Below are 20236 nucleotides of genomic sequence, written 5' to 3'. Positions count from 1 at the left end.
TTTTTCTGCTATTATTGACAAAGTATAGGAATATGAAAATAATGGATAGGCTAATATGCAGAAAACCAGACTGGCGAAACAATACTTTATTTACATAAATGTAAATTCAGATCTAGGCGAAGAGATAGTTCGATCAGTGAAACTGTAACAGGTAACCTAAACCTTCAATGGAAAAGAAGATGAAATCATAGATGCAGTGACAATAAAACCATTGGGACAATTGGAGCCATTTTTGAAGTGTAACGTCAGCATTCCATGTATTGTGGGTCCCTATCACCACGGCATGGCGCGTCCTCAGGTTGCGGATCGAAGAGACGGCCTCCAGGTATGCAGGATAGTTGTGAATATATTGAATAAGCAGTCGCGGACAGCCAATGAGGGGTGATCCTCCAACTTGGGGGTTGGGCGAAGGGCTAACAACCCATGACCGTAAAAAACAGCTTGTTACGAAACCTTCAAATAAGCCTCGGAATGGGACTAATTCCCTGAGATGGGCAGGGCATGTAGCACGTATGGACGAATCCAGAAATGCATATAGAGTGTTAGTTGGGAGACCGGAGGGGAAAAAAGACCTTTGGGAAGGCCGAGACGTAGTTGGGAAGATAATATTAAAATGGATTTGAGGGAGGTGGGATATGATGATAGAGACTGCATTAATCTTGCTCAGGATAGGGACCAATGGCGGGCTTATGTGAGGGCGGCAATGAACCTCCGGGTTCCTTAAAAGCCATTTGTAAGTAACGTCAGCATTCAACCTACACAAATAGGCTTACAAAAAATGAAATGATTTTGTGGAACGTAAATTCAACTTCGGTTTCTTGATTTCGTCATATACGATAAACTAAACAACAAGAGTCCATTTCTATACACAAGGGAGTCCTCATATACAGAGTGTATCTATTATGTATCCATAAATGTGGGGCCTATTCCTGACACCAAAACATAACAAAAAGTTCATATGAACATGGGTCCGCAAACCCTTCGTTAGGGAGTTATGAAAGGAATTTCCTGTAGTGGCCCCTGATTATGTAATTCACCTCAAACTTGCATTTTTTTTTCACTTCTGTATTACAGTTGGTCATGACATTTGTTTTGTTTTGTCTGATTGCCTTTTGTTCTGTTTTGTGTTATTCATAGTACCATTCATCATATCACAAATGTATTCAGTGACAGAAATGACGGATATGTACTACTTTTATGGCGTAGCAGATGGGAATACGGTAGCAGCACGTCAACTTTATGCAGAAAGGTACCCTGGGAGGCACCTATCTTATGGAAAAACGTTTGCACATGTATCACATGTACCATTACCAATAAACCCATAACTCCCTAACGAAGGGTTTGCAGACCCATGTTCATATGAACTTTTTGTTATGGTTTGGTGTCAGGAATACGCTTCCACATTTACGGACACATATATAGATACACTCAGACTACAATATAACTTAATTGAAAGAGTTTTATTATAAGTAAGCTTAGTATTCCTGCTACCAAAAGACTCAAGTTGCGGGTAAATAGTCTATATAGTAGATGGAACCGAGGTGATGCAGCAGAGAAAGAGACAGACAAACATGTTCTCACTGCATGTTCGTAGAGTACATCCAACCTGAAATAAAAGTAGAGCAACTACTGACTTTATAATCTAACAGCGCAATAGCCCGAAGTTGGCCAGGGCCTACCTGCGTGACAAACATTTTTTCGTCATAAAGTATGGGTACAAAGTGCTGACGGAGTTGGGGCTCACTTGGAATATGCTCCTTCGTGTACTTTTCTAGAAATTCTCTAAAGTGTTTATTGTTCAATTTATTAAGCGGTATATTGGCATTGACCATCATGGCACATAGATCCCTGCAAAACATGGATTTCTTATCGTACTCTCTCTGAGTTTGATGGTACAACTTAAATGTAATGTAAATTATTATTGGCTCCGAACTCCTGAATTAAGTCCTCCAGCCTTTCATACTACGAACTTTTCGTCTTCGTCATTTTACCTCGTCACAAATACAAATGTTACGTTAAGTAAATAATACGACTTTTACATTTCACTGGTTTAAAGCACTCACTATGACCGTGTTCCGGCTTCAACACAAACTAGAGTGAGCGTGAGTAAGATGCGGTTCTATGTTGTTTCAGACAGGACGTATCCCTGGGCTGTGACGTCAGGTACAGTATGAGAGTAGGCAACTGTATTCCAGCTTAGACTTAGCTGAAATATATGCCTACTTCTGTAATTCAATATGTTTTAGAAAATATGAGGTCGGACAACAAAGTAATGAGAATGGCTTCAAAAACACTTTACTTACATTTTTAAGCAACTATAATGTGATCACCTTCAAAGCAGCTCCCTTGAGACTGCACACACTTATTGCAACGTTGCTGCCACTGCTGGTAGCAGCTTTTGGGACATTGTTTAATGCCTCGGTTACGGCCTTTTTGACATCTTCTATTGTTTGAAAATGGCCTCCTTTACAACTGATTTCCCTTTTTGAAAAATAAGAGGAAGTCGCATAAGCAAGTTTGGGTGAATATGAAGGCTGCGGTAGTGTTGAAACAGGTCAGCAGCCATTTTTCTTTGCTTATCTCGCTGTTGTCCAGTGAGAATTTTTGGTACGATTTTTGCACAATTTTTTTATGTCCAGGCGTACAGTTAGAATGAGGCAAATGGTTTCCAGATTCATATTCTATTCTTGTGCTATCATTCTGGCTCTTAATCGCCTATCATTTCGTACAACTTCATGTATCCTGACAATGTTGCCATCTGTTCGTGAAGTTGTTGGTGTTCAGCGTCAACGTTGCTTCTGCCCTCGGCAAACATTTTATGCCATCGGAAGTTTTGTGCTCTTGACATCACTTCATTTCCAAAAGCCTGTTGAAGGCAGGGAGGGATTTAGGTATAGACTAGTGCCGCCCCTAGGCAGTGCTAAAATTTGCCGCTCCTAACTCTCATAAACAGTTTATGAGCAGCTACGACTGTTATACAGGTCATGTTTAGTTTAAATTCGTTTTAAATGAAATGTTACAATTTAGAAAACAGTAAATTACTGGAATCAAAATACATGCATCTTCCTTGTGAATTATAAAGATTTCCTTCGCACTTTCATCACAGAGACGAAGCACATTAGATTCAATGCAAAGAAAATATATTCATTATTGAAACAAAATTGATTTGTGAAAGACAGGCTGTGGTTTATTTTTAAGCATTGGTTTTGTTGGTGGTGTAATTATTACTATTTCTTCTATAGGAAGTATAAAGTAAATTTAAAAATAAACTCTCTTTGCGGAATAAACCTTTAGTATCGAATTACATAGTGCACATGCTATAATAGTACATTATGCAACGAGCCTATAATGATAGTAATTAAGAATCGAGTATGGATATTTATGAAACGAGCGCAAGCGAGTTTCATAATTTTCATACGAGCTTCTTAATTACCATTATAGGCGAGTTTCATACGACTTTTTATGCTCGACCATATTTCTAACTTGAAATTACCGGTATTCAGATGTATATATTTTCTTTGTATCTGACAAGATCGGAAGTGACCTTGTTCTAGGTCGTGAATTGTGAGATGTGCGCAGACGCGAAAGTATTGATTTTTTCCGAGGAACAATAATGTCATTGACCTTGAAGTAGTCCCGTTAAACTTGATAATATTATAACCTTGATTATTGAATTCGACATTGATAAACGAGATGACAAATTGAATTTATTTGAATATTATTTACAATTAACGCTAATTATTATAGTAACAGAACATAACCTTCTGCGACAGTATTGGATTTCCAGCCTCCGTGACTTTTCGCTAATTCTCTTTCGATTGCATATCCGAGAATAATCGATACTTGCGGTTTTATAACGGTACAAAGCTGACTTGTCATTGGCTGAACAGTTGTAACCTGAGTCGTCATTGGCTGAAAGACCTGACCTTTAATGAGTAGGTGTACTTTAATGACATGCATTAAAGGTCTGCTACCAGGTGTATAATTACTACATTTCGGCATGGTAGAGCATAAAGTGATTAAATAGTATTGTTGACGATATATTGGAAATGTAACTGAGAATTCTGGTTACTATTCATAGCGATTATATAATAAACACATCCAATTTGATTTTCAACAATGCATTCTTGTTTACACAAACAGATTCATAGTGTATAATAACGTGATACCGGCATTACAATATAATTATGCAGCTGCATACTTTCCTTTTCCTCTCGCCACGACCATGACAATGTGATAACAAAACAATATCCGACTTCCACAGAATATATTTGCCAACAAGTATTTTAAAAGCAAATTTCACTGGAAAATGAAAATGGAAAAAAAAAAACAAAAAGGAAGAGAAAGAAAGAAAGAAAGAAAGAAAGAAAGAAAGAAAAAGAAAATGCCGTCCCTCTCACCTGGAAATTGCCGCCTTAGGCAACTGCCTAGGCCTAAATCCGGCACTGGCTGAAGGTTTCCACATGTTGTTGTGGCATTTTCACCGAGTTTCACACATGCGCGATATTATGTGATTTCATTGTATTGATGAGGAGCAAACACACAACTTCACTAATCAAGCACATTGACGGCTTGCAGGATAGTGCCAGTTGGAATTCGGATGGAGGGCGAACCAAGCTCAAAAAAAAAAATATATATATATAAGATTATTTTACGTCGCTTTATCAACAGCTCAGGTTAATTAGCGTCTGAATGAGATGAAGGTGATAATGCCGGTGAAATGAGTCCGGAGTCCAGCACCGAAAGTTATCCAGCATTTGTTCATATTGGATTGAGGGAAAACCCCGGAAAAAAACTCAACCAGGTAACTTGCCCCGACCGGGAATAGAACGCGGGCCATTTGGTTTTGCGGCTAGACGTGCTAACCGTTACTCCACAGGGGTGGATAGCTCAAATATATCTTTGGTAGGAGGCTGTAAGGTTGCCTCATCAGGTGGGGGGGGGGGAGGAAAATCAGTTTCATTACTTTATTGCCCGACCTCGTAATCTTATTCAGTTGTACTCTGACATGGACGCGAAACAGACGCATGCGCAATATATGCATAGCTATAGAACAAGCTAAGCGTCTCTTTACTCACACAGGCCTACATAGGAATAAATAACAATAACAATTACGGGATATTCTCTTGTGCTTATATACAATCAGGGTGCGAATTAATATTTCTGATGGGGAGGGGGATAGAATCCTAGATACAGAATACCTCATATAGAATTATTATCTTCGTTCGATACGGCTCAACACTTGGTCGCATTGAATTGCTTGTCTAGCATCTTGATCATAATAATAATTATTATATCCATGAGCAGGCTTAAGACAAGATGTGTAATTCCTACGTTATTGATTGTTGTCAGCTTGCCGGTGATGATAATACATCAATATTATTTTCTTTGCTTACTTCAGCGGTCATCAGAACATTGCACTCTCGGGCTAGCGTCTCTTACCCGCAGGTTTCTTACAGCACCAGCGTGCATTCGTGGCTGCTGGCGGGTATGCTTCCTCCTGCACGAGGGTGCATGTCGCCATGCACTGCTTACCCGTAACCCATTTCAGCGAGTGCTGACGACCACTTTATACTTTATAAAGTATACTCGTATTAAAACTATAACCTAATTTTTAGGGTGGGATAGAAGTTATCCCTGGCAGGGATGTTTTTTTAGTAGGTTATTTTATGAAGCTTTATCAACATCTCAGGTTATTTAGTGTCTGGATGAGATGAAAGTGATAATGCCTGTGAAATGAGTACTGAGTCCAACACCGTAAGTTACCCGGCATTTGTTTGCATTGGGTTGAGGGAAAAATCCGGAAATAACCTCCACCAGGTAACTTGGCCCGACCGAGAATCGAACACGAGCCACCTGGTTTTGCGGTTAGACGCGCTAACCGTTACTCCACAGGTGTGGACGGTAGGGATGTTAATAAGAATTTATGAGAGAGGGAGATAACTTTCCAATAGGGAGGAAATCCCCCCCATCCCCCGTTAATTCGCATTCTATATACACTATACCAATTAATTTTTAATTGTCTATGATTCAGTAAGAGTTCTTTACTTGTCCCCTTAATTGTAGGCCAACATTCAGTTTTCATAAGAGTATAATAATAATAATAATAATAATAATAATAATAATAATATCATTATTATTATTATTATTATTATTATTATTATTATTATTATTATTATTATTATTATTAGAGGAATGATTTTTCATAACTTGTTCTATTCTTCTCATTAAACGCTCTTAAATCTTACAGCAAGTTATATTTGTTAATTCCATTACACTAATTCCTGTATGAACGTTACACACAATCTTAGGGATTTCCTAAATTTCGTATCTTTTGAATAATAACTTTATCGTCTTGTAAAACTCTGTATACGGTTATATTCCGCGAATCTCATTACTGCCGGACCCTATTATAACAACAGAAATAATTAGATGAAGCCAGTGTGTCGTACTTAATGGACTACTATGGAATTTTCTTGGAATAATTCGCATTCCGAACAGCAATGAAGGCGATTTGCAGGTGGCAGCGAACGTATTTGGTCGGGTGCGATGCTTATTGATCTGGCCATTCTTGGATTGTGGCATTTCTCTTCCGATCGGCTGACGTGCTGTCACCCTTCTCTCGGAGAGGTCGCGATCTTCATCTTTCCTTCTGCAAGTAAATAACAAAACACATCTGTTTCAGAGATCTTGGTTCCGGCACACGGGAGATTGTGTCATTTCCTTTAGGATTGTAAGGAATAGCCTACTGATATTTATTTAACTTTCCAGTCTATTTCATTCCTTACGATGACGATAATTTCAAAGATAGATTGAGCTTTCTGTTTTATTCTTTATAGGTTATAATAAAAATACCAAACTGTGAGACTTACGGTGACTTTAATTTTGAAGATGAGTAGATTCACAATATTTAATGCGACTTAAGGTATGCATCGACTCTTGGAGTAAAAATTTATAATTTCCCCTCAGTTTAATTCAAAATTCACTTACTAATTTCTTACAGTTAAATGAAAGGAATGCAAAAGGAAACAGAAAAATAATAAAATTTTGGGTGCACAGGGCAAACATTTTGTAGAAAAAAAATCATATATTCTTTCGGCAAGCATTTATTTCCTTCTAATTTATTTATTTATTTATCTATTTATGTCCATAACAGGGCAAAGCCCCAATTACAATAGACAGTACAGATAAAAAAAAACATAGAATTGCATACAACACGAAAAAATTGACCTAGATCATTCATTTTTGCACCAAATTGATCCCTAAACAGTGAGGAATGTTGTAATCTAGAATGAACTTCATAGTATTTGTCACTTGTTTTGTATGCAATTTTTTCTAACATGTAAAAATATTATTTTTTACATTCATTTATAGGGAGTCAATGCTTTTACTTTGAACTAAATTAATTGATTTTAGACTACAACATAGCTCTGTGTCTAACCTTCAATTTGGTATTTGAATGAAGTCAATAGCTCAATTCTAAGCGTACTTTTTACTTGCTCAAAGACTGAAAAATGTTGAAAAAACTGAAATAGGGTAAAAATGAAGTTAAAGTTTATTCAGATATTCATTGTATAATGTGTAAGAAATTTAATGTACAGCGACATTATGATGTATATAATTCCCAAGAATACAAGAACGTCGCGGAAGTTGATAGAATGAAAATGATTGATTATAAAAAAAACATTTTAAACTATAAGTTGTCCAGAATTTTACTAAATTTAATTAGAAGTTATATCGCTATATTTTTAGCCACAAAGCTTTTGAAATGGTTATTATATATTTGTTTAAATTCCATCCCGGTCGTAAGTTTGCAGCAGAAGTAATGTCAGTATTTGGGAGCATTCAAAGATGCGTATAGCTTTTTCTTTTTTATTTTTTTACAAATGAATCTCAACAAAACTAGGCGAAGACCACGTTGGACAGATTCTCACATGGAGTTCATTATGAGGGTAGTTTCCAGCAAGACTAGCATTCGAAGAATTAGTTCTAGAGAACATCACAAAAATTTTGAAGATTGAAACTTTTACGAATAAGGACAAAACTAGATGTTTGTAATTATATGTGCATAAAAACGAAAGAGATGTTAGTTTTATTTTGAAAAACTTGCCAGCATATAACAATTTTGTAAGGATGTCAAGATATAGCCTACTGCGCATCTATTCATTGATGGGTAGTGTCATTCACAATATAACAATATTTCAAATTGTTTGTTTTATAATGTGAAATCAGTTTTATTAAGAATTATTGTTAAATATATCTCCAAAGAAATATCATTTAAGATGATTATCGAAACAGAAATGTCCTAAGTAAATTATCATAGTAGGACTATGTATAGCCTAGTATTAACTTCATATTACTGTAATAACAATAACTTATTCCCTGACTAAGAGTTTCTCTTGCATGCCGGACACTCTCTCAAACCAAAGTGCTCGCAAAGTGCAATCTGACAGACAACTGTTCCTAACCTTACCCGTGTCCTTAACATGCATGCAGTATGGTTTATGGTGTGACTGTAGTCATGGTTATATTTAATATTATCCATCCAGCTCAATAGTGTGAAACCTAATGTTAAGAAATCTGTAGTGCTCGGAAAAAGTGGCACAAGTCAAAAATATTAATTTTATAGGAAAAGGTAGAAAACTGTCTTCACACTGGTTTATGTCGATTTGATTTTCTTCTGTATGAATTATTGTAATGGGAGAAATACTTATGTCTCTTTTCCCAAGCGAGCAGATGTTCCGTAAGTTGTCAATAAATTAATAAAAAGTGTTTGTGGAAACTGACTTATGCCACTTTTCCCAAGCATTGCAGAAATGTACGTGTAGTGATGTCTCATGACTGGCCGTTTACATCTCTCGGCGTAAATAATGTAGTCCTGTGTCATATTTTATATTTTACCGCTATTTTATTCTTAAATTGCTTAAACTTCATAAATAAAGTAATAACATCTACGTTAAATAAACAATTATATTTTAATTTCAAATATGTTTACCCTTAGATCACATTCTTCATTACACTGTGGGACGGGCTGTGACACCTTACAGATGTGCTTCCTTCCGAAGGACGCCATTCTAGAGGCGGACGTTGAATGTATCGGTTGGCGATTGGTGGCTTGTGAATGATGTATTCTTATGGTAAATATATTTGAAAATAAAATATAATTACTTATTTAACATACGATGAAAGAGTAATGGAACGGAGAAAAATTCTCTCCGGCACCGGGATTTGAACCCGGGTTTTCAGCTCTACGTGCTTATGCTTTATCCACTAAGCCACACCGGATACCCACCCCGGCGTCGGACAGAATCATCTCGGTACATTAAAATAATATATATATATATATATGATATGCGTAAATCACTTCGTGATTTAAGACGGCGCTTATTCCGTCGGATCCCGGCCAACTAGTCACTCATAACGAGTGCACCTCAGCACATGTGTGGACTTCAGTCCTACGTTCATAGACATCTATGACGTAGTGCAGAGGGCGGCTACTAGAGGGAATCCAAGAGTTGGAACTTAATCTGAGACTATTCTGTCCGACGCCGGGGTGGGTATCCAGTGTGGCTTAGTGGATAAAGCATCAGCACGTAGAGCTGAAAACCCGGGTTCAAATCCCGGCGCTGGAGAGAATTTTTCTCCGTTCCATTACTCTTTCATCGTATGATGACGCAGAATATCTGCATGGAAATATCGTATGTACTTCGGTACATTAAAATAATATATATATATATATATAATTTAACATAGATTTTATTATTTTATAACATTGTTTTAATATAAAAAATAATCGGTAAAATATGCAATACGATATCGGACTGTATTCTTTGCGCCGAGAGGTGACTTCTGTAGACGGCCAATTATGAGACGTCACTGAGCTAATGCATTTGTTGATTTCAGGTTGCACTCTTGAGTTGCATAGATAATCATATTTATTTTACAGGTTAGGTATTTAATTTTTTGCAGACTGGATTACTTCAGAAATTTAATAAAATCCCATTTCTTCTCTTGCAGATTCTGCAGTGGGTGTCAATGCCGGCTCCTCGAGCACTAGTATCCAGAGGACGCTAACATTCCCACAAGAAGAGCAAGATTCAAAAGCAGAAGAGGCAGTTACAGAAAATATTGTCGATTTCACACCAGCACACTCTTTAAGTAATGTTGAAGATGCAGCTTCGCCGACAGTTGATAAAACAGAGACCGTTGACCAATCTCCTGGACCAGCGAATGAAGAGGGTACATGGGACGCCACCGGATTACCACGGTCTTTACCACTACTTCAAACAGAAAGCATGACCACCTTGTCTTCTTTTCCCGTACAGTCCACAAGACAGAGTGCCAGAAATACATACGACCCATTGCCGAGCGCAGGTGACGCTAAGGAATTACTCTCTTCAACTATAGAAGATACAAGAGTCCTTTTCCATATCGATGGATTAGCCGACATAAACAGTACCTTTGATCAACATGTTAGAATTACTTCTACAACTACGAGCGGAATTAATGAAACTATTTCTCTTGGCCCTGTAGAACTATCTTCAGTTCTTCACCAAAGCTCTTCTACTTCCGTGATTCAGACAGACGAAGATAAAGCTTCACATGTCAACAAATCAGACATAGAAACCAATGATTCAAATAAGGACCAGTCAGTTACATTTATGTCCTCAAGTATAGATACTCCACCAAAACATGGTATTCAGCAAGGAAATGAATTTGGCTTTCCGTCTCCAATTCCACGTGAACCTGACGCATACTCCGTGTACCACGGGCCATTGGAGTCCAGCAATCCCTATGCTCATTGGGACAGCGACAGCGAGGAACAGGAACACGAGATGGAATTACAGCGCATACAGGAGCTGTCACAGGAAGAACTGGAACAGGATGAAGCCATGAGAACTTCAAGCGACGAACTTACAGATGACGACTTGGAGATTTCGTCCCCTTCGACATCTACTTCCACTAGTGGTCGGAGTTACTTGCTGCTTCTCGCCGGGAACTCCACTATAGTTAGGCTTCGCCAGAAAGACTTTGCAAAATATCTGAAGCTGAATTTGGCCGCCAGGTTGTCACTTGAATACGATGATGTACGTGTGAACCGAGTTGTTCTGGCGCCTCCACAGCTGTTGGTCAATGTGAGCGTAGTCACACCGTCCGAAGCTACGGATCCTGAGAACGCTCTCGAGGAAGAAGCATCGTTCGACGACGCGGTACTCAAGGAAGAGGAGCCTCTGCATCTGCTGGCGGAGACGAACGCGACATTGCTAGAGCTGTCTGGGGAGGAATACCACGTGGTGAGACTGCTGTCTCTACGTTCGCACCCACCAGATAAGAAATTGGATGTCGACGATGATTTACCTTCTACCTCAACGATCATCAGCGACCGCCACAATGACGTTGAACTAGTGATATACACTGCAGTAGGCGGCGCATGCGCCCTCGTGATTCTAGCAACTCTCTTCATAACATTTGGGCGGTATCTGAGAATAGCCGATATACAATGGCCATGGCGAAGACCGAAGTCTATGTACTCATCGTGGACTCTGCCATCAACCCACCTGCGACACAGACGAATGGGTGACGAATATCCGGCGACCACTGCCACGCCACCAACTGTCATTTACTCGGGGTCATTTGCAGCAAGGGCGGCAGCTGCGTCGTCTTCGGCGAACTCGTGGGTGGACGAGTATCAGGCGCAATCCAGCGTGATCCTGACGGACGACGCCGCTTCTGCGGGGGGTGGAGCCATGCTTGGAATCGGAGCGATGAAGCTGTCGACTGCAAATCCGTTGTACACCGACCTCGAGATGGGAGGCGCGGCCGGGAACGTGATCATGGGTCACAACGCCGCGCTGTACGCGGAGACGCCCAGTGTTCAGCGGCACCAGAGCCCCAGCAAGCTCCACATCTTCAGCTGCAGACCCGGCAGCATCGTGATCCCTGCAGCTGTGCCTGCCCCGCAGCACCACGTCAGAAGAAACATCCCTGACAGCGTTCAGCCGCAGACTAAGGCGGCTGCCGACACTCGCCCCCTCGACGTCAGGGTCAAGGAAGACCTTCGACTGGGACACGACAATCCGAATTACCAGATGTAACATGGAACATCGTTGTTTCCGAAAGTTATGTGGAACTTAAAATAGGAATGGCACTTTAGACCGGAATACAAACCTAACCCTCTCCGAGCTTTTTGCTGTTTCGTCATCTAAGAAGAAAATTCATCCGCTTTGTTCTAACTCATTTACGACTTCCATCAACATAAAACTTTAACCGAATAATCACGTGGTTACTTTTGTGTTAATCGAAGTAAATTTTATGTGTAAAAAGAGATGACACTTGTATAAAATACTTCGATAGGATATGTAAATAAAATGTCTTTATGTCCCCTAATGCAATGTACGTCCTTCCACGTCGTGTTTTCCAGATACTCAGTTACTGTATGAATGATGTATAACTGAAACGTTATTAAACATTATTTTCCCCCTATTGCAATGAAGATAGAAATGAAGACATGCTTAGCGTAGCTTTGAAACTAGTTATAGTATTAAAAATAGCACCTCTTAGTTGTTCTCCATACTTTTCGATAAATACATCCAAATAACAGCAGTTTAATTGTTAGATTTCAATATATTGTTATATCCATGAGTTCCTATACACACTATGTTAATTGGATATACAGTGTACTGCATTTCCTTTAGGTTGTATGTGGCTGATAGCATATTTTACTGATATTCACGAATGAGTAAGTGGCATTACCTTAATTTCATGGACTGAATTATGTTTGATTTGAAAATTAGCAAAAGGATATAAGTCTGTTGTATGAATTTGTCTTATATTTATATTGAAGATACGAAATAAACACTATAAATCCTAGTTCTTATTATCTGGATAGCGGCATTGGTATGTTAAAACACGATTTCTGCGACTTGGGGAAAAATAAGTAATAATTAAAGGTTGTACTTATTTTAAACACAATGTTGTAACGGAAAAGCATTTCAATAAATTGTTCTTTAAAATTATCAGAATTTGAATTGCTCTTGATAGTTGTACAGCATCACATACGGTGCACATTAAATATTTTCTCGCTGCTTAATTTTCATCCATTTGCCTTTCCTTTTTCTAGACATTGGAATATAAAATTATAATCTGATCTCTATAAGCGGCTCAATAATTGTAATTAATTTCTTCATTGTAAGATAATGAACATGTTTGTGGCAGGTGATAAGTATTCAACTATCAATGAGCTTATACATGCTGAAGTATTAACAAGACCCAAATATTTGCACTAGAAATGTTCATCTTTACACATTTAAAGAAATTTCATAGGCCTTTGTAACGTTCACATCTACTTACTACCCGTAAGTACAGGCACGGATTTTTTGTAATACTATTACAGGCATGTGGTCAGAGAGACTCTATTATAAAATAATTAAATTTTACAGAATAATATTAAATAACAGCTTTGCAAAATATCATTTCAGTTATAAAGTCTATTTTTCTATTATACACTAATTAAACATTATTTAAACGTAACATTCACATTTCGAAATAGTTAATAAACTACTGTAGTTTTATTTACCTATTTATGTACAGTAGTGGCAAAAATACCGGACCGACCCTTATAGCTGATTTCAGAGCCTTGTTCACTCCAGAGCACGATAGACTGGTAACTAAGACTTTTGTGGTTCGAATCCTGCCTGGGAAGGAAACTTTTTTTTTTGTTCCTTATTCAGATTTATTCCCAATACTTTTTGGTTGCTGGTAAAATTCATGTTCTGGGAATAATAAGTAAATTAAGTAGTAAAATATCGCTGCAATCGAAAAGTATTGGAAATAAATTTGAATAAGAAACAAAAAAAGTTTCCTTCCCAGGCAGAATTCCAACTACGAAAGTCTTAGTTACCAGTCTATCGTGCTCTGGAGTGAACAAGGCTCTGAAATCAGCTACAAGGGTCGATCCATTTTTTTTGCCACTACTGTACCTTCTTATTAATCTTTTAATATAAACTAAGACATTGTTGTCAATTAGATTTTTTCTAGTTTCTTAACAAAATTGAATATAAAATTAGCACAAAAAATGTATTTGGGGACAAAAAGTAAATTTTCTTAATAAAAAATACAACCGTCTCATAATGGTATAATTGGAAATGCACAATCAATGCAAATTGGAAAAGAATATTTTAAACAAATTGGTTTACTACAAAGATAGCATTTATAAGCCGTTTTTGTCTTCTTTGCTGGAGGGCATGACTGACAGGGCTTTCTAGGGTCCAGTTTGACGGGAAAAACCCTTGCCTCAGTTGATTATGTCAATATATAAAAATGTCGAAAATAAATACGGCTATTATGCAAATCAGTATCATTAACATTTTTATTAGAAACAGTTCTTACTTCATCCACTTGTAGCATCTTTGCTTCCCATAGAACACCTTCTCGTGAGCATTTACTTCAGACAGTTCATCTTCACAGGCACTTTGTTCTGAAAACTGTTATGGTCACGTTCATTATCACTCCCGATATCACTATCATCCGACTCAAACCATGACACAATTGTTTTCGAAAAGTTTTGGTCACTTGTACACACAGAAAACGACTCTGGACAATTATTATTATTTGACATGTTAAATACAGAAGACAATCACTACAGGCATGCGATCTAATAGACTTCTTTGAAACTTCAGAGAGCTATGGACTGCACTAACTGAATGCAAATATTCAACTGATTGCTCTTAACAATGGACTTATATGAGCAAGGAAGGTACTGAGAACAGCAATAATGCAGCGTAACGTGAAGCTGTTGAAATGTTTAAATTGTATTTCGTTGCGGTCTCCCTGACCGTATGCCTGTACTTACGGGTTAAATTTAGAAATGCTAATAATCCCTTTAGGTCAACACATCAATTTAATTCTCTGTAATATAGAATATCTCACATTGAAAACGTGCACTTAAATAAATTTTAAATTAATACAGTTAAAAACATTTCAGCTTTAGGTTGTTATGATCATCATCTTCAGAAGAAGACATTTCGGTATATCACCATGTGCTGGAACACATCTCCAGTGCTTTGGAACTTCATGCAAGTCAATATAATAATACCTGAAGAGTCACCAGTTTCTCCGTTGGACTCGTTATGCCTAGCTTCTCTAAACAACTGACCTCTTTTTGAGAGGTAATATCAAACTATGCAGTAAAATGTGAAAAACAAAAACTTTGCAGTTTGTGATGTTATAAAGGTATGCATCTGTCGACTGTCAATCTGCGTAAAGGTATTTAAACCGTCCAAATATTCAACCCGGTCATCCAACCCGCATTACTTTCATTCCCCTACCTGCGCTACCAGGGAAGTATGTACCTCCTACTCCTCATTGCGTATATTATATCAGATTGGCCATTCCCATGTTATGAAATGGCAACATAAAAAAGAGAATAACTATTAGAATCTCCACTGTTGAAAATGAATTTTTGGTAACGACCGCTAGATAAAGTAACTCACCCTGCAAGCTATTTAATTATTTCATGCAATTCCATCTGGGTTATAACCAGTGCTGTCATGGAGGCCATACGGGGCCATACATCGTATGGGAACCTACAATTTTTTTTATTAATCGTATGGGGAAAAGAAAATTTTGTCTGTACGGAGCCATACGGCATATGGGTGCATAAGTTTTGTATACGGAGATCTGTACAGATCTTAGATCATCTCTTGTTGTATAACTAAAATGTAAAGCAAAACAATTTCTTTACTTCTTTATTATTAAAAAATAATTCTCTCTATTCCTCTGCACAGAACATCCTTCTACTCATCTTTCAACGACTCTGGAATTCTCTCCCTGACCATGTTAGAGACTGTCGGACAGTATCAAAATTCAAATTAAAATTAAAAAATCACATTCATGGAATTGCCTGTTGAACACCTGCCAGGTTGCGCAACTTCGTCTTAACCCATGACATTGGAACTATGCTGTTGTAAAATTGACAATTTATATGTAATGTATTTATTATTATTATTATTATTATTATCGTTATCATCATTATCATCATCAGTTATCATCATTGCTCTCTGTTTTACTTTCTTTTTTTTTTTCTTGTGTTAGCTCGAAGAGAGCTCTGTAGTATTCTTTTGACCCTGTTGACCCTCTATAGGGCTTTAATTTAATTTGTATTTTTATCAGTGTTTATATTTCTTTTTGTATTTATATGTGCTATCTGGTAAATGGGAGTATAAGGGTACAGTGCATCAGTTATTCATAGATTTCAAAAAGGCATATGACTCGTTAAGAGAGAAGTTTTATATGATATCCTTATTGAATCTGGTATTCCCAAGGAACTAGTTCGATTAATTAAAATGTGTCTCAGTGAAACGTACAGCAGAGTCCGTATAGGTCAGTTTCTGTCAGATGCGTTTCCAATTCACTGTGGGCTAAAGCAAGGAGATGCACCATCACCATTACTTTTTAACTTTGCTCTAGAGTATGCCATTAGGAAAGTCCAGGATAACAGAGAGGGTTTGGAATTGAACGGATTACATCAGCTGCTTGTCTATGCAGATACGTGAATATGTTAGGAGAAAATCCACAAACGATTAGGGAAAATACGGGAATTTTACTTGAAGCAAGTAAAGAAATAGGTTTGGAAGTAAATCCCGAAAAGACAAAGTATATGATTATGTCTCGTAACGAGAATATTGTACGAAATGGAAATATAAAAATTGGAAATTTATCCTTTGAAGAGGTGCAATAATTCGAATACCTTGGAGCAACAGTAGCAAATATAAATGATACTCGGGAGGAAATTAAACACAGAATAAATATGGGAAATGCGTGTTATTATTCGGTTGAGAAGCTTTTATCATCCAGTCTGCCGTCAAAAACTCTGAAAGTTAGAATTTATAAAATAGTTATATTACCGGTTGTTCTTTATGGTTGTGAAACTTGGGCTCTCACTTTGAGAGAGGAACATAGGTTAAGGATGTTTGAGAATAAGGTGCTTAGAAAAATATTTGGGGCTAAGAGGGATGAAGTTACAGGAGAATGGAGAAAGTTACATAACACAGAACTGCACGCATTATATCCTTCACCTGACATAATTAGGAACATTAAATCCAGGATAGGGACCGATGGCGGGCTTATGTGAGGGCAGCAATGAACCTCCGGGTTCCTTAAAAGCCAGTAAGTAAGTAAACCCAGACGTTTGAGAGGACAGGGTATGTAGCACGTATGGGCGAATCTAGAAATGCAGATAGAGTGTTAGTTGGGAGGCCTGAGGGAAAAAGACCTTTGGGGAGGCCGAGACGTAGATGGGAAGATAATATTAAAATGGATTTGAGGGAGGTGGGAAATGATGATAGAGACTGGATTAATCTTGCTCAGGATAGGGACCAATGGCGGGCTTATGTGAGGGCGGTAATGAACGTCCGGGTTCCTTAAAAGCCAGTAAATAAGTAATGTGCTATCTGGTAGGATGGAAGAGAAGGCCTTATGGCCTTAATCCTGTCAGATTAAATAAATAAATAAATGATAGTCGGAGAGATACAGAGAGCAGAGTAAAATAAGTTATATTTCAAGGGAGAAAGCAAGGGGTGTGGTGTATGGCCAAGACTGGTTATAACGTTAGGCCTACTTCTTTTGCAGTCGCTAGATGGCAGCATAGTGAAATATCACAGGAACTGTAAAATTATGTTCTAATTAAATGACTTAATTTAAGGGTACTTAGTTTAGCGTCGTTTTGATCTTTATCACTAGACCACGGAACTTTATGTACTAAAAAAACCTGGAAATACGCATACAGCTATACCAGTGGTCGTCAGCACTCGCTGAAATGGATGGAGTGCATGGAGGGTAAGGAAATATGCTCCGTCGTGCACAAGGGATAGAGAGAAAGCACACCCGCCAGAAGCCACGAATACACGCTAGGGCAGTGTCTTGTCCGCGGGTAAGAGACGTTACCCCGAGAGTGCAGTATTCTGATGACCGCTGAACTATACAGTAGAAACTGTTGAAATAGCGTTAAAATTTTAAATATATGCTGTAAAAAATACAGTTTAGAAGTTTATTTGGTTTAATAATCTGATGTGAATGATAATAATTTAAAGTAATAATTGCCATCATTTTCATTATATATATTTATATAAATATGTTATTCAATTTACATACATATTTGTATTGATACATTTCTAGCTTTCTAATTTTCTTTGCTTTTCGTGTAATTATTATGACAGTAAACAACCAATGATTTCTTCAGGTTCTCTGGAAGAATGCTCAAAAAAATTAAATGAAGAAGAATACTTCTGAAATAATAAATAGGATTATACCTCATCGTAAACCTTTTGTGGAACTTCTCTTATGTGTCAGAATTAGTTTAAGTGCCGAAAACTGTCTCTCGGCATAACGTGATATGACTGTGCACATTTTTAAGCAGAAATGTTCCGAATTTCAGTGACAGTTTTACATTTCCCGCTGAGAATTCAACAATTTGAAGAATTTATTTACAACCAGGTTATTCTCTAACACACTCTTAAATTTTGCAGGCACTGCTTCTCCTTTCATCGAGAACTGCTTCAAGTGAGTCTTTTACCTTTCGCAGCAGTTTTATGACATCAACAATAGTAACTTTATTGTTGCACTTATCTAAATACGAAATCAGAGTTAAAGTCTAAATTACATCTAAACGGCGCGTATTTTCGCCCTGGCTTCTGAAAAATTACACTTACACGATTATAGTAGTCATGTGTAGCCTACACATAGCTACCGTATGTTCAAGTGGCAAACGACCCACCTTATAAACTAAGGACAAGTATCCACTGTCGTCGCAGCAATGTCCTCAACAGTAATTAACTTATTATTGGTTTTATTTATCATATAATTTTTATATTTATCTTGAATTTTTCTTATTTTTAATAAAGAGAAATTTCTAAATTAGATATTAAATCGGAGAAAACAAAGAAAGATGTGTATATATGCTTTTAAATATACAAAATAAAAATAAATAAAAGGGAAAACCCTCGAAATACATTAGAGCGTCTCGTTTAGGCATAGTGAAAACGTAAACAAAGTGCAGGTAATGTGTGGGGGGGAGAACGAGCAGTACGATAAACACCAGGGATGCACAAGGATTGAGTTATAACATTTATGGCGGAGCATTAATTGAAATTATATTTTCCAAGAACACAAAACAAAAGAACACAAATTGCATAACGTTATCATAATACACATTTTAACAGACAAGCAATTGTAACGTTGAAATAATTCAATATAACAAATCACATTTTGCTACTTATATGATTGTTGCTTTCAAGCAGCATTTTTACGGTCATGAATTTCATTCTCTGTATGACTAACATAATATCACCGTCTTCTTTGGCCGAATTAACAAAACTACAGTATGTTGGTCTGAAGTGACAACACTGTTTCCTAAACATAAAGTTCAATTTTTAGGTACTCGTACTTTAACTTTACGGAGGAGAATGCCGGAGAAGTGTTGTGGCGCCGTGAATTCGCGGAAGGAAATGCCGACGTTTGCGAGGGTGTCGCGCCGTTAGCTGCAGGCTTGAGAGCCAATAGTTTAAAAGATTCTCACTGCATTAAGGATAATGAAATTAACTATTATTATAACTACTAATTACACATTTACGATTTAAATAATTAATATGAAGGTGATATATACTTACTTATACGTTTTAAGGAGGAATATCCAGCTTAATTAGTAGACAAATATGTAAATATACATTTTAATTTTTTCAAGTCCCCATTACTGAATTATACTCGTATTGAAAATTTACTAAGTTATTGTTCACAGCTTCATTTATAAAAACCGCTACTTGGATTTAAAAAAAGAATGTTTTGTCATATTTTAAATTTTCAAATGTTAGCAACTTTTTTTTTTTTTGTGCAATCAGTAACCATTTCCTTCCTAGCTCCCACAATTTAAAAGATTTTTTAAATCTCTTTTCTCTAACCTATTCCAGAAGCTTGTGGTAACAGCGTGAATCAATATCATTAAATTATTTACAGTGGAAGTCGTAATTACGATTGCTTTTTTATTTTTATGAAAATATTCATTCAAAATATGTGCATGCTTGTTTCTACTAATTAGCCAAAGATATCAATCAATTCACATTGTAGATCAAGACATACACAATAACAATGTAAAATTTAATGCAATTATATTTAATATGTATTTAGTTATTAGAGAAAAATGGCTTGAAAATTTTAAGTTTCGGAGAACGAGCGACAAATTTAC

At 37.1% G+C, this 20236-nt stretch overlaps 1 protein-coding gene across 1 annotated transcript in view; it reads left to right on the top strand.

Moving 5' to 3' along the window:
- LOC138703225 (uncharacterized) overlaps positions 1-13016 on the top strand; it is a 1345654-nt gene extending 1332638 nt beyond the window's left edge. Inside the window, exon 5 of the mRNA XM_069830937.1 lies at positions 10018-13016. Within this exon, the coding sequence (XP_069687038.1) occupies positions 10018-12095 (2078 nt within the window). The 3' untranslated portion in view covers positions 12096-13016. The remainder of the gene's footprint in view (positions 1-10017) is intronic.
- The last annotated feature ends 7220 nt before the right edge of the window (positions 13017-20236 follow it).

The sequence above is a fragment of the Periplaneta americana genome, chromosome 7, assembly GCF_040183065.1.
Source record: "Periplaneta americana isolate PAMFEO1 chromosome 7, P.americana_PAMFEO1_priV1, whole genome shotgun sequence".
NCBI lineage: Eukaryota > Metazoa > Arthropoda > Insecta > Blattodea > Blattidae > Periplaneta > Periplaneta americana.
This window is presented reverse-complemented; position numbering and strand designations above follow the sequence as displayed.